Consider the following 15,022-nt stretch of genomic DNA (forward strand, 5'->3'; position numbering starts at 1 on the left):
AAAAGACTAGCTTGGCAATCATGTTTGGAACCAACGAAACCACCAATATTGCCCAGGATAAGATTATGAGAATATGCTGAGAATCGCACGTTCTTTTCTTTCTCTACTGATCCTCATGCTCATGGAGCCATGTCCCTGGGAAAAGCGGGAGGTGGAGCAAGGGGTGGAGGAAGAGATTCGAATGCGCCAAAAACCTTTTCACCACCCCACGGGATGATTTACGCAAACACTAAAGATGAGAAAACAGAACAAGAGGTACTAGAACAAATTAGTGAGGATTTCAAACACGGTTCTTACCAACCTTATCAAGTGTCAGTCATGGTTGTGTGGTAAGCCAGCGGGAATAAGCGGAAAAAGGAGTCCCGATAAAAAATTCTTTACGGGGAGGAAGGAGAAAAGAAAAAGGACAAAAAAAACAAGTATACTAGCGAGCACTCGTTTCGATCGAGTGACCTCCGGGTTATGAGCCCGGCGCGCTTCCGCTGCGCCAGCTCGCTATGTTGCGTATCCTTGGTTGTTGGATTACCACCGGCATGATCCGGAATGATGAGGAGGGTAGGACAGCTAGCATGGAAGTCCGGAGCAGAGGCCGAAAGAAGGATCCGTCCGTATCGAAGCATTGTGAGTTATTCGAGTCCCGCCCTCCATAAGGAACTGAGTGGGAGAAGGGCCCAACAGCAACGGCCGGGTGGGCTGGTGGATTGTAAACGGGAGACACAGATTGGCTCCGGACATGGGCAGGCGGATCATGCAAGATGCATGCCATTTTGCATATGTGGGGGGGGATTGAGAGCTCCCCTGCTTGTTGGGAATGGAGCCGCCGTCGTATCTGTTTTCGAGTTGAGAATGACAGCTACTGGAAGAAAAGGGAAGCTGGAATAAGAAGGCAAAAAAAAAAGGGGGGTAAGGATGGTTTTAACTAAGCGACTGAATATGTTCCTTGCAGGGCGCCATTCGAAAAGACAGCATCATAATCAGTCAAACGCAAACAAACATCCAAACATCGTTGAACACACTTGCGTTCGGACTATTCAGCAGCTGTCTGGGATCGCGAGGGACAACGTGAGGAGTGTTCCACCACAACGCCATGTCATGTTCCCTCGTCCCTTTTTGCATACAAATGGCATTCAGCACCAGTCCATGAGACAGCGACAACACTAAGTATGGTATGGGTACATGCATCAAGCTCGTCAGTCATTTGAAGACCGATTAAGGGGTATACTAAAGGAAGAAAAAAAATGGCCGAAAAATAGACGGGCAGCTCATGAATATCACGTCGTGACCGCAGCAGGGGGTTCGGCCGGCAACGAGTCCGGCCCATCGCCTGATGCGCTCGCGCTAGTAGGGGAAGCAGGCGCGAGTTCGGGATCCGGTATTTGAATATCAAGCTGCGACGGTCAGCATACACACACCAGAGGCAGAGTTGGGCGGCCATACCGTCATGTACCCTGTCTTCCTCAGGGGCACAATCTTGGGCGGGATGACGCCCTCTTCCGACCCCACCGTCTTCTCCATCTCGGAATTCCATTGCTCGATCCACTGCTCGAGTTTCCGGAGCCGCATCTTGGCCGACGTAAAACCGAGATCGTCCCAGAGCCAGCCGGTCGCCAGGCCGAGGGCGTTGTCCAAGATGTTCCTCCAGGAGTATGGGTTGAATATTTGGATAAGCTCAGTGTTCAACTTGTCAATGACACGGCGGAACTCTTGCTCCGACACGCCAGCTGGGTCCAGAATATCGGGGTAGAGATTAGAGAAGGTCGGTGCGAGGTCACCCTCCAGCAGCCAGTCCCGGCGGACTCTGATGATGCGTGTATTGGCATACTCGGGCGAGTCAATGGGAACGTGTGGATTCAGGTGTGGATAGCACGGATGCTGCGGCCCCCATTCTTCCCCGTGGTCTGGCGGCTGGTCCGGGTCTCCCATTATGGACGAATCGCTCGACGAAATGACCGACCCAATGCCTGATATCCCGGACGCCGTCGAGTGGCGCTGGTTGAGGGCAGCCGGCCCGCGCTCCAGGTCCGGCGTAAAGCCGTCCGCGGCATCCTCCGGCGGCGCCATGACTGCCTTACTCTTTCCTTTGTCCTCCTTCTGCCTCGAGGCTGGCCGGAAGCTCAGCCCGATCGGTGCCTGCAGCTTTGTCAGGCTTATGCCTCTGCTCCGGCTACGCGTTTCAGGAACCACCAGGTGGGCGGCGTGTCGGCTGGTAGAGGGTCCTGCTTCTGGCTCCTCGGCCGGCGAGGGCGTGTGGCTTGCTCGCTTTTCGTCGTAGGAGTGGCGAAGGGAGGGTGGCAGACTGATGCGCTGCTCGGCTCCGGCAGCGCGGTCAAGGTGGAGGCTAGCCCTGTTGAGACGCGGAGAGCGAACCTCGCGTTGCTCGGGGACCGTCAAGAGCGGGTAATCGCCAGCAGCGGCGCCGGTAGCGTCTGGGGGGTACTCGGTGAATTCAAGTGTAGGGCTGGCGAGCGGAACGGGTGGAGGCGGTGGCGTCGACAGGCGGCGTGGCCTGCTTGTTGCCGGCGGTGCTAAGTTTCGCGGTGCTAAGTTTCTAGGAGTCGAATTGGTGGGATTCCAGAGGCGCGCCGGGCGAAGATGCCTGAGCGGAGCAGCGGCGCGGCGAGTGCGGAAGGGCGATTGGAGGAACGAGTCCGGGGCGCCGCCGAGGCCCCTTCGGAGAAGACTGTTTCTTCGCGATGGCTGCTGCAGAGTTACCGGCGACGGCGCAGCGGGCGAAGGAGGGTGAGGAGGGTAGGGGGTTTGCTGGGACGGCGGAGACGGCAGGTTCGGATTGGTTGCTGGTGGCGGGTGGACTCCGGACGCTGCATCTAAGTCGTGCAATTTGCTGGACCGGGGGCGGGCAGCTGGTGCTGCGGGTGAAGCCGTGGGGAAGACCTGGCAACGGCGGCCGCCGAGACGGCCTCCGGAGAGCTATGAAGTACCGATTTGCCCCTTTCTCTGGTTTCCTGGCCCGTCGTTCTGAACGAGGGGTCCCAGCCGAGCGCTTCTACGCAGTCCAGCCCAATGGCTTTCTCCACCCGTCAACGAAATTTCCACTCGAGGATGCCTTGAACCAGCCCCGAAACAGGAGAAAATCGCAATGGACTCGGGTCTCACACGGTTCGCGTCGCTAAGGGCTGCAGGCCGTAAAGACGGGGTGCTTGACAAGCGCCGTGCTTTGATGAGCTGCGAGACAATCGGAATTCAATTGGGTTTTGAGATTTTGCCAATAATCGTACCGATGCATGCGGATGCAGGCGCGACCTAACGTTAGATTGAGACTAATTGAAGCTGGTGTGACGGACGAACAGGCAGTGATTGGTGATCGCCATTAGCGGCATCCTGCAGTACGGCTGTCTGACAGCTGTCGCGGAGTGCCATCCGCGAGATAACGTTAAGTTAGTAGTTAGTCCGTACACAGCATCTCCCAACGCGGAAATGGCCAGACCACCTGGCCGCACTGGGCAGCACTTTCCCTACTGATATCAAGTCGAACCATTTGCTTTTGCAGTAAGTACCTAGATTACGGACTATACGAAGTACCATGAGCCTAAGGTGCCTCTCCAGGTACTTTACTGTATTTTCACAAGCAGCATCTTCACTTGCCTTCTTATGTGTGCGATACTGAGATCTTAAAACAATCTACAGCGTTAGGATTTATCGACGTCAAAACGTGCAGCACCCTTATCACTTCCCACCTGGCGGACATGGGTTAGGCGCCTGGCATACGACAGCGGGACAGGGGTGTAGTGTAGAGGAAATGGGCCGGTTAGGGAGTAGTCCTAATCGGGGGATGGAAATGGGTTACCTAACGACCGGGTTTTCGTCCAAGCCTTGCCCAAAGCATCGCTGCGGTTTTCCCTGGTCATCAAAATGAACCTATGCCTTTACCGCCGTCGTAGGCACGTCTAAGACCCGCTTAGAGGGTAGCCAATAGACGAAAAACCATCTACCACCACCACCAACCCCTTATCACTAACAGAGTGAGACACGCTCCTGCTTCACCTACGTAGTACACTGCATCTTGTTCCTGCAGTGGTAGCCGAGAGTGCCAGCCAGTGGTCTGACGCACATACTGCAAGTACCTAGGGTAGGTAAGGTAAGGTAGGCACCTACCTATAACTATGCTCGCACGGAAGGCACCTACAGCTTCGGGAAGGTGGGACACCCCGCAAAGCCCTTTGTGGGAAGTCACCCGCACACCACCCTTATCCCCCTCAAATCTTCGGGTCATCCTTCCGCCCTGATCTGTACATACACTGCATTCAAGAGGCTCAGACCTAAAATGCCATCATCTGTGTCGAGCAATGAGCACGAACAACGATGTAATCACCCAACTTGGAACACACAGCACGGCAACAGTGAGGCATAATCGCCTCGGTTCTTGTATGCTTCTCCCCAATTACGTCACTCGTATTTTTTTGTTCTCGTAACAGCACCAGAACCCAAATCTAGAGCTTTGTTCGGCAGACGGAGTCTATATAGGCACACCGAGGAGCCGAGGGGGGCCGAGTCGAGCGAGGTCCAGGTTGTACGCCGGCGTCCCGCAGCGTATCAGCCATCATGGGATTGTTTCGGCGCAATACCGGTGGGTCGGCCGCTGCAGGCTCCTCCTCATCCTCGGCCCCCGTCTCTCCCAGAGGCCTCGGTCGGAGGTCGACCGAGCGCGTCAATGCCCCAGCAATGCGCCGCACGTCCACGGCCGGCACGGTTGGGTCAGAAACAACGGCGGAGAACCGTCTCCGCCGCCGCAGTTCCACCTTCTCGCAATACAGCTTCAGCGAAGCGCAGCAGAACTTCCAGGAAGAGATCCTCGATCCCGGCCCAAACCCCGAAAGCACCTCAAGAACGTGGAAGTCGTGGCTGCCCGTCATGTTCGCCTTGGTTCCTCCATTCGCTGGCCTCTTCTTCAAAAACGGAACCGCCTTCTTCAGCGACCTTATCCTGCTGTGCCTTGCCAGTATCTTCCTCCACTGGTCCGTCACGGCACCATGGTGAGCGACTCCTTGATATAACACCCTGGACAAGTATTTACGGCTGCTAGGAGATGGTACGACGCGGCCCAGCAGGTTCGAGAGGACCAGGAAGAGGCCCTGGAGGAGTCGTTCGATTCTCCCAAAGGCAAAGCGCCCGCAAAATCCGACAGTGAATTGGAATCATCGCGCGACACACCTCAAGCTGCTGAAGCCCGTCAGGTGCGAGCACGCCAGCTAGAACGCGCCCTAATCCGGCTACGAATCCTCGAAGTGCTGGCATTGGGGGCGTGCTTCATCGCTCCCGCCATAGCCACATACTTCCTCTACTCGGTCCGACACCTCCTCAGCCGGCGCTCGGAAGGCGTCATTGCTAACGTCAACATCGGCATCTTCCTCCTGGCTGCCGAGGTCACCCCGCTCTCGCATTCGATCAAACTGATATTGGCGCACACGCTGCACCTGCAGCGAATCGTCCACTCGAACCCGTACCGGACGGTGCGTATGACGGCCTCGCGGTATCGCGCCCTGCTGGCGCGGGTCAAGGAGCTGGAAGAGCAGATGCTCGAGCTGGCCGAGAGGAAACCTTGCGAGGGGTGCGACTGCGGCGACGCCCAAAAGCAGCAGGCACAGGCCCGGCAGCTGCGCGAGCAGGTGACGCGGGATGTGCGCGCGGCCGTCGGCCCCGATATCGATAGTGTCATCCGTGCGGTTAGGCGCTACGAGAAGAAGACCAGTACGCTGACGAGCGAGACGGACCAACGCCTGACGGAATTGCGCCACAGCCTCGACGACATCATTGCCCTGTCGGCCGTCGTTGCCAGGAAGAAGGCCGAGGGCTGGGGCATCCTCGGGAAGCTCGCCGGTGGCGGTTGGTTTGTGGCTACGCTGCCGGTGACGGCGACGGTCGCTACGACCTCGACGGTGATGTCTCCGGTTCTGCGGGGGGCGAAATGGCTTGCCCGCGAGGGTAAGCAGTGGTTGGATGAGCTCGATGATGCTCACGAAGGAGGTGATGGAGATGGGCGGCACCAACAACGTAACAAGCAGGTTAGGGACCAGCCGGTTAAGCAAAGGCGGGATGCCGCGGGGTCGTCATTGGTGCCCCGATCAGGTACGCCTACGCTACGGTATGCTTGAGGTTCTTTTTCTTCTCGTTTGGTGCCTTTTGTATGAAATAGGGCGGACAATAAGGGCTCAGTGCCGGGTATACTCAGACAGCGTTTTTTCTTTGGCCGTGCTGCGTTCCCCAGCCGCGATACTCCGAGGAGGGTAAGACAACTTCCCAGGCAAAGTTCCACGGTTGTTTCGCTTTTTCGCCGGGTCCACTGTGCACAAGGGTACCGATCCCGAAGGCTGCCTACATTTCTGTCTGGCCCTTCGGTCAGCTCCAAGTGCTTGATGGCGACCGCGCGATGTTTTTTTACGTGAGCACCTCCCTGTCGTCGCGCGAACGGCTGGCCACGGCAGAAGGTCATTTGCGCGGTGGCCGGCATTCCCAGTAATACTTGAGTTTCAAGAGTTGAAGGCACTATATGTATTTACGTATATAGTCTACATGATCAGCGGACGGTTCGAGACACAAAGGAATCATAAGGACAGTAGTCTACATACATCGAAAAACCCGCGCCAGGAACACTCTGCGTAACTTATCGAGCCAGCACACCGTTCACAGAGACGAACAAGATGGAGAGTTTCCCCAGTCTTGTTATTATTTAACTTTTCCGCTTTTATTGTGGTGCGAGTTGCGAAAGTTCATGACTGGCCGCTTCCAACGGCAGCTCATCTACTTGTAGGTGTAAAATAGAGTGTCCCCGCTGATGTTACATCCCGCTGCTTGGCATGCAGGGCGATGTTCAGGGACCCCGTCCACTGCGTACACTACATACGGGACCCGCAGGTGTGTCAGACGTGCCGCGGTCGACCGATTCCCGCGGTCTCGGGAGGCGGGATCTGACTGTTGACCTGCGTCAAACCCTGTTTCAGCCGGTGACTTGGTTCACAGACGCCATCGTAGATTCGGATCGAGTCGTTTTTTTTTTGTTTTTTTATTTCTTTATTTCATTTCTCTTACTCTGTACTTCAACAACCCAGAGCAACACTGACGACGAGAAGGAGAGAAGGCAAGAAGGGAGCAGCTGTTCAGATGACGATAGATTCGACAGTTGGCGTCGGTAGACGCCACTGAGCACGGCCGTTTCAGCTTATTCACGCTCGTAGGTGACTGACGATCGAGGGAACATGGCCAAGGTGTCTTTGCTGAAAGGGCCCGATGGAAGACCCTTTCTGTTGCGGGACCAGATTTTGTCCGTATATTGCTGTAAGTGTAGCATTGATCTAAATTTACATGTGTACGGAATAGAAGCGCGGTTCTCGGGGGACTTGTGTGCAGAAAACTGGACGAAAACTCGGCCCCGAACGCATGCCCGTACAGTGTGGCGTGGGTTGGGGAGGGTGGTTGCAGCCGTTGGTCTGTCAATAATGCGAAGGACCAAGTACCTCCAATGAGATCAACGGGTGGAATGGGCGCGGATATGCTCTCCAAAGAGAAGTCATTTCACGTTAGATTAGGTATGGCAAAGATGTGACTCCTTAGAGAACGGAGTACCATCGCCCGCCGAACCAAGCCCGCGGTGACCTGGGCCGGGAGATATTAGGTATGACAAGAGTATGTAAACCGACAACGCCATCTCCATGCATCTGATGATCCCATGATATGTAGACAAGGATTGGAGAGGAAAAAAAAAAAAAAAAGAGAGAGAGAGAGAAAGAGAGAGAGAGAAACGCTATGCCGTGACTGACAGCCGAATCAGATGCAATGCTCCTCCATCCATCGGTCCGTCCGTTCGTAAACAAAAAACTGACCGGCCGACCCAAAGCGAGAGAAACTCACTGGACACGTAGAGACCAGCTCGATCACTCTTTCTGAACTTCCGAGATGCCTTCCACACAATCAGATCATGATCCCTCGACACCAGTCCCGTTCCTTCTCGCGTCCCCGTGTCTCGCCGCCTAAGCCCTGTGTAACGGCCCGCCAAACACGCTCCCGGCCCTCCCGACGGGCGTGCTACTAGCGGTGTCTCTCCTCGGCAACGTCGACCTCCGCAAACTCCCAGCGCTCCCTTCCCCGCTCTCAGCACCACCACCACCGCCGCCGCCACCAAACAAACCGGCCAGGCGAAGGGTATGGCTCAGGCTCCTCGCCCGGCCTCTCAGCCCGCCCTTGTTATTCTTGCCGTTCCCAGTCGTGTCCACACTGTCCTCGTTTCCACGGCCGTCTTGGCCGTCCTGCCCAGAGTCGGGCCCCTGGTCATTCGCCTGCTGCCCTTGGCCCTGCCCCTGCCCCTGCCCCTGCCCCTGTCCCTGTCCCTGGCCCTGGCCCTGGCCCCGCGATCCGTGCAAAAGCAACAGCGCGTCGCCCACGACGGCGCTGACGGTGCTCGAGAACGGCGACGGGGAGTAGACTTGGTGGGACGGTGGCGGGCGGGAGGAACTGGCGGGAGTGCGCGGGGTCACGGGCCTGTTGTCCCTGTCTCTGTCTCGGTCTTTATCTCTGCTGGTACTACTGGCTGATACTGTCTTGGCCTTCGGTGTTGGCTGATCTGTGGGAACGTCGAGTAGAGCGGGTTGGTTCGGTGCTGTCGCTGTTGTGGTGGGTGTGTGAATGGCGGAAATGAAGGAGTCTGAGGAGATGGTGTGGATACCCGGGGAAGGGCGGGTGGGTGGTGGTGTGCCTGGCTCTTGCCAGGGGTTAGACAGCAAGAGGGCTTGCTCGTCATCTTCGTCCTCGAAGTGGTGTTGGTATTGGCGGCTGTCGACAAAGTGTTTCCGGAGGCTCGGGGTTGAGCGGGGGGTGGGTTGGTCGGAGATGTGCTCGTCAACGTCCGAGAAGCTGACCCGCGAGGTCCGAGAAGAACCGTCTGCCCGCGAGGCCGCACGGCGGCGGCGGGGTTGGGGCGGGGTCGGGGGCGATGCGCGGTCCTGTTCCGCAAGCCCAATGGTTTCCTCAATACCCTCTGCATCGGAGAGGGCGGGCTCCTCGTCGTCGTCCTGCCGCGGCCGGCCGCTGGTGATGAGGAAGACGCCAAAGAAGGTGAAGAGGCAGCCGCCGACGAACTGGACGGCCTGTTGGGCGGTGGTGCGCTCAAAGTCGCGATAGAGGACGGCGCTGCCAATGATGACGCTCAGGGTGAATAGGACGAACTGGACTGGGATGACCTGGGTGGAGTCGAAGCGCTGGAGCGCCTTGTTGACGTAGCGGACCTGCATGATGGCGGTAAACAGGAGGACAAACACGAGGACGTAGGTGACGGGCGTGGCGAAGGCGCCAAACAGGGTCGAAGACAGCATCGAGGAGATGCCCTTGGTGGATAAGGCCGTGTAGCCGCCTGGGCACAGTTAGCCAATGCTGTCGGACGTGTACGCATTCCTCTCTGCTTGGGTGAGGCATACCAAACAGCCCCACGAGGCCGAGATCAACCAGGATGGTTTTGTGGCCGTACCGGGGGCTCAGGCACATGAGCAACACGATGAGGGCACAGCTGACGGCCATGTAGATCTCAAACTCCATGGTCGTGATAGCATCCCACACGTCGTGCGGCCCCAGTTTTGTCTCCTCGGTCTCTGCGCTCAGCACGACCGTGACGGCGCCCGTGGTGGCAATGATGACGCCCCAAAAGTCCCGCTGCCGGAAGACCTCCTTGAAGAAGATGGGCGCGATCACGCAGTTCGACACCAGGGCCACCACCCCGAGTGGGCTAACGATGGAGGCCGGGGCGAAGCCGTAGGCCAAGAAGTTGCCCATCTCGCCGATCGTGATCAAGACCTGCCCCAGCCACCAGTAGGGGTCTTTTAGGTAAGAGGTGGAGATCTTGGATGGCGCATCAAAGTTGCTGTAGTCGCCGTCGCCGTCGCCGCCGGCCGAGCCATCCGAGTGGAAGGACTGTGCGAGGGGTTCGGTCTCGGACGAGTCGCGGGCGTCTTCCTCGGCGCTGTACCGGGCACCGACGTACCGGTCGAGCGCGCCATTGAAGGTGCCATTGGAACCGCGACTTGACGAGATGGCGGCCCCGTACTGTCCCGAACCCCGGCCCTGTGACCCGGCAACTGCGTGGCGCGTGGCCTGCCTCGCGCCGTCTCGTATTCGGGCTCTCTTACGGTGCAGCCGGATGTGGGCGTACCGTTGGACGTTGAGGGCCAGGGCGATCAGCACGTTGCCGCAGATGGCGGTGACGATGCCAATCAGGCTGGACCAATTCTGGAGCTCGCCTTCGGGACTGTCATCGTCGTCAGAGGACAATGCGGTCAATGAGGACGGGAACGGCGATGGCGATGGCAATGAGCGGTGCGCCAGGCCGGGCGGCGGTAGCCGAGAACGCATGGCTCCTCCCCTCTCGTTGCGGTCGTTTGCCTGCCAGCCAGCGATGTGTTTTCACCGCGGTGTGTTTGTCGCCCCCGAAGAAGATGAGGCACACCGGTGTCGCAACCCGCAATGACAGGTCATCGGCATCGGGCGCGAGGCGATCGGGCGTTGGCCAGATTTCGGTTCGGTCGGGCTTGGATGGGCTCTTGCTCGGTCAGAATTGCGAATTGCCGTGCCACGATTTGTGGAAATTTCGAAGATCGTCGGCCCTCAAGTGGGCACGCTCAATACGCGGTAACGACGAGAATGCAGCCAATATATCATCGAACATGGGGTCTGGAGGGCGCAAGAGACGCGGTTTCAGACATCAACGTTGGTTTTCACATCGATGTCGATACAACGGAGCAAGCGGAGCAGGGATCTACCTGCGATAATCCGAGGGTAAGCTCACGGTTCGAAGGGTTGGTTTGTGACGCACAGGCCCGGATTCCTGAATATCAGCGCATCCATGATAAAAACCCACACTGTACTACTGTCAGCGGGGGCACGTACCCGAAACCCGTCTTGTCCGTGCAGCTGCTCGGCCGCCAAGCCTGCCTGGCCAGTCTTGACCATCTTGGGCTTGGCGTGCCGTAACTGAAATTGCAGCTGCCAGACCCCGAAGCCACACACAGTAACTAACTTACTCCGTAGGGTAGCGGGCTGTTCGTTGTGACCAATCAATTCCCTGTCCCCCAGACCGTGTTAGTCAATTGGGACTCCATAGAGCAAAAAGCTCATTCAGTGACGCAAAGCTTCGCATCGATCGAATAATTGGAACCGAGGGGAATGATGCGATTCAGAGAAATTTTTTTGATGCAAATGTGAGATGCCGTCCTGTCGTGCTCTGGCTGCTCAGGCATTAAATTATACGTCCGAACTACTGAGTGAATCGTGTGGGTTTGGTGACCGCTGCAGCCCAAATTGAAATAGAAAAGCTCATTTTGGCAGTTCCAAGGCACGCTCTGCCCAGAGGAGAAAGCATGATCCGACCAACGCCTGAAACCCCGACCAGGTCCCTTTTTGTTACTCTTTTTTTTCCCATTCAACCCCCCGCCGCCCCAAAGATCCACTTGCCCAGATCCGTCAATAGCCGTGCCGCAAAAGAACAAAACACAAACCCAAACTTTTTTTTTGTTGAGAGCCGTTTCTGGGATGATTTCTCTCGGATCAGTAGTCCGACGGCTCTGACCGAGCAAGCGAATGCCGTCGTCCACACGGCGCTGTAAAGGTCCTGCCCAGGCCTGTCCACTGCGGCTCCTTTACGGGGGCCGTACCCTGCTGGCTGGAGCTCCACAGCTTCTGAGCCGGCTCGCACTCGTCAAAGTGCTCCAAGAAGCCCGATTTTGAATAGAAGCGGTCCCGGAGCTCGAGGTGGTCATCCGAGAAGTCGCTCTCGAATGCGATCTGGCACCCCTTGCACGAGACTCCCGGCTCGGCCTGGCCCGTGGCCCGGTCCAGGAAAGGCAGGCTGGTGGCCGCCTGGAACCTCAAGGTCAGCGAGTCGGGCCACCGGCTGATCACCTCCTCGGGGTCCTCCAGCCCGGCCTCGCGGAGCGACTGGAGGGCGTGCTGCGCCGCGACAATGCACCTGCGGCTGTCTGGGAGAGTGTGCAGCACTGGCAGCCGCCGCTCCAGGTCGGTCCGTGAGCAGCCCGCGGCGTCGGCCACCCGGCTCAGGTAGCTCATCTGCGTGGCGGGCGCCGAGGCGATGCAGGTGAGGCAGCAGCGGGTCGCCGTGGGGAGGAAGCAGAAGCCGCCGAAGGAGCGGCACAGGGCGCAGTGCTGGGTGGTGAGGGCGGAGTAGATGTCCAGGACGCCCACGTGGGGCGCGAGGCCGGTCCGTAGGAGCACGCAGAGGCACTCGAGCGCGTGGGCGCCGAGGTGGCGGAACTCGCGGATGGAGGCGAGCACCTCGCGGGCGGTACGGTTGACATGGCTAAAGCGGACGGCGGACGAGACGTCCAGCTCGAGGCAGATGAGCGACACAATCTCGAAGGGGAGGCGACCCAGGCGGCCCAGGTCGTAGTCATGCGGCCGCCCCAGGCACTGGAACACGGTGGACCGCACACCGTCGTGCTGGCTGGGATGCACCGTCACGACGGGTAGTTCAAAGTCTCCCCTGTTGTAAGAGGCAACATCAAGGACAGCATCGGCATCTGGCCTTGACGTTTGGCCTGGCGTGGTAGGTTGTAAAGGTTGTGAATGTTGTGAAGTTGCCATGGTTGTCTGATGGTAGTAGAGTTAGTAGGACTTATATATAATCTCGTATGGATATGGTTGTACTGTGTGTGCTCTTACGAAGACTCTTGAAGAATAGGTGGGGGAAGAAGATTTCATCGTTGAGACAATAGCAACAACAACAAGTGAATCAAGCAATTGGCCTGGGGAGAGGGGCCGTGGAATTATATACTTGAATCCCTACATCATGTCAACCTTCTGCAGACTCTTAGCAGTAAGATATACTGTGTATCTGTATACGGATTACAGTGGTATGTACCTCCCATCCATCAATGGGCCCCTTCCAAAACTTGGAATATGCGGGGACCCAGGGGCGTTCAAGGACGTGCTGTCCTCGTGACGACAGGTATGCTCATAGAAGGTTTCCCACACGTAATACCAAGGACCCGCTTGCTGAATACCGCTCTCAGATCGCGCTTCCAGAACTAGCTGGACCGATCCCGTGGACAAGAGGCCTGCCCCACAGCGGGGCCACCAGGGGGAGCCGTAACGCGCCAAGTCTTTTTTGCTCCCAACGTGTCACCATCTCGCCATCGCAGTTCATCATCGCCAAATTGCGAGCACAGCTGAGCGTCCCGTGTCGCATCCGGACGCTAAAACCGGGCAACTCATCACACATACTATGACAAAGACGGAAGACGGCGATCTTGATACTAATAATAACATCCGCGGCAACAACAACAACAACAACAACAACAAGAACAGCAGCAGCAAAAGCAGCGAATCTAATCCCTTTATCCGCTTCAAGCAGAACGTCGACTCCAGCATCCACTCGGCCTTGAGCACCTTGAGGGGTAGTGCTGCAGGTGCAGGTGCAGGTGCAGGTGCAGGTGCGGGTGCAGCGGATCACTCCATCCGGGATCCGGACAACGCAACGTCAACGACTCCGACGACGACAACAATGACAACGACGACGGCATCAACGACGGGGACGGACACGTCCCTCTCGATGCTCACCCCTTCGGAGCAGCACCTCGAGTCCCGCATCGCCCTCCTCGCCGGCGGCACCCCGGCCGAGGCGAGCCTCGCCTGGCGCCTCTTCCTCACCCGCTCCGCCTACTCCCCGCTGCGGCTCGAGCATGACCCGGAGCTGGGCCGACCGGGCCGCAAGCCCGTCCCGCGCGACGTGGACTTGTCGTCGTCATCCTCGGCGCCATCATCATCATCATCCCGCGACTGGGACCGCGACAGCTGGCCATGGGACGTTTTTGACGCCTCTCGCGGTGCCGCCCGCGGCGGCGGCAGCGAGTTCGGGTGGCTCGAGGCGTTTGAGGACCTGATGCGCGTCAGCTCCGGGCTGGAGCTCTCGGACCTCGGCCGTCGCCGCCGCGAGGGTCAGCAGCACCATCATCATGTTGGATTCCTCGGTGGCGGCTGGGGCGGTCTTGATCATTTCTTCCAGCCCCTTCCCTGGTCGTGGCATGACCGGGGGGGAATGGTCGGCTTTCCGGGAGGATGGTGGGGAGGAATGCGGGAGGTGGCCTGGTTGGAGCGGATGCGCAGCCGTGGCCTGACCGAGGTGCTGTTCCCCGTGTACGATCCCGGCATGGGCTACCAGTCGCCGAGGACGATGGCCGAGTGGGTGGAGCGGCGCCGGGCGGAGGAGAAGAGGGAGAAGGCGGCCGGACGGGCGTGGGAGGAGCTGCTGGGCGAGGGGAGGCGCGCCATCGAAGAGGCGGATTCCTGGGTGGAGGAGGCCAAGAGGGACATGAGGAAGGAGATTGATTCGTGGCGCGACGTGGCGGATGAGAAAGGGTCGTCCTTCTTTGACGGCATCGGAGGCGTCGTGAAGACGCTGGGCAAGGTGCTGGAGGATGAGGTCAAGTCGCTGCAGCGCTTCGGCAAGGAGCGAGCTACGAAGCAAAAGGACGACGACGACGTCGTCGAGAATCAGAAGACGCCCGAGACAGAGAATGATTTATATTCGGTGATCCAGTCCGCCTTCCACGAGTCGGAGCGCTCGCTCTCCAACTTTTTCAAATCCATCTCGGAGGCCCGGCGCAGCGGCACCCTAGCCGAGCCTAAGCCTGCGTCGCCGCCCAGGGTCGACACCACCGAGGTGGTCGAGGATGGCATCACCAAGAAGACTACGAAGAAGGAGTTTGTCGACGAGCACGGCAACGCGCACTCCAAGACCGAGACCACCTGGACAGACGACAAGGGCAATGTAATCATGAGACAGGTCCACAGCTCCGTGGGCCGTACCGACCGCTGGGAGAAGACCATCACCCCAGCCTCCGCGAAACACGATACGGAGACAAGCCAGGAGCCAAAGGAGCCGCCCAAGGAGCCGCCAAGGGAAGGAGGGTGGTTTTGGAAGTGACGCGTGGTCTGCTACGCTACACCAACCACTACACACACAGTATGCAGTATGCAGTATGTCAACAAAAGAGCGGATGACTCGAGCACG

The 15,022-nt window shown here is 58.2% G+C and overlaps 4 protein-coding genes and 1 non-coding gene across 5 annotated transcripts; 2 read left to right on the top strand and 3 right to left on the bottom strand.

Annotated features, from left to right (window-relative positions):
- Positions 1-425: 425 nt before the first annotated feature.
- Positions 426-497, bottom strand: P884DRAFT_t14. Its single transcript has one exon. It is a non-coding gene; the product is annotated as a tRNA-Met (tRNA).
- Positions 498-903: 406 nt separating this feature from the next.
- P884DRAFT_326541 (Golgin subfamily A member 7/ERF4 family-domain-containing protein) lies at positions 904-3,329 on the bottom strand (the record flags this gene model as incomplete). The annotated part of the gene is made up of 3 exons (XM_069445479.1): positions 904-1,388; positions 1,438-2,892; positions 3,303-3,329. The coding sequence occupies 3 exons, from the start codon at positions 3,327-3,329 to the stop codon at positions 1,272-1,274; spliced, it is 1,599 nt and encodes a 532-aa protein (XP_069302109.1). The 3' UTR covers positions 904-1,271.
- Positions 3,330-4,168: 839 nt separating this feature from the next.
- P884DRAFT_235170 (uncharacterized protein) lies at positions 4,169-6,265 on the top strand. The gene is made up of 2 exons (XM_069439938.1): positions 4,169-4,991; positions 5,042-6,265. The coding sequence occupies exons 1-2, from the start codon at positions 4,561-4,563 to the stop codon at positions 6,108-6,110; spliced, it is 1,500 nt and encodes a 499-aa protein (XP_069302110.1). The 5' UTR covers positions 4,169-4,560; the 3' UTR covers positions 6,111-6,265.
- A 1,717-nt stretch (positions 6,266-7,982) lies between these two features.
- P884DRAFT_274371 (magnesium transporter NIPA-domain-containing protein) lies at positions 7,983-12,594 on the bottom strand (the record flags this gene model as incomplete). Its single annotated transcript, XM_069442713.1, has 4 exons — positions 7,983-8,490; positions 8,728-9,358; positions 9,423-10,360; positions 11,555-12,594. 4 exons carry the CDS (start codon positions 12,592-12,594, stop codon positions 7,983-7,985), a joined length of 3,117 nt encoding a protein of 1,038 aa, XP_069302111.1.
- Positions 12,595-13,234: 640 nt separating this feature from the next.
- Positions 13,235-14,935, top strand: P884DRAFT_266318 (uncharacterized protein; the record flags this gene model as incomplete). Its single annotated transcript, XM_069442021.1, has 2 exons — positions 13,235-13,406; positions 13,437-14,935. The coding sequence occupies 2 exons, from the start codon at positions 13,235-13,237 to the stop codon at positions 14,933-14,935; spliced, it is 1,671 nt and encodes a 556-aa protein (XP_069302112.1).
- Positions 14,936-15,022: the final 87 nt, after the last annotated feature.

The sequence above is a fragment of the Thermothelomyces heterothallicus genome (genome assembly GCF_042370625.1).
Source record: "Thermothelomyces heterothallicus CBS 202.75 unplaced genomic scaffold P884_scaffold_1, whole genome shotgun sequence".
Taxonomy (NCBI): Eukaryota; Fungi; Ascomycota; class Sordariomycetes; order Sordariales; family Chaetomiaceae; genus Thermothelomyces; species Thermothelomyces heterothallicus.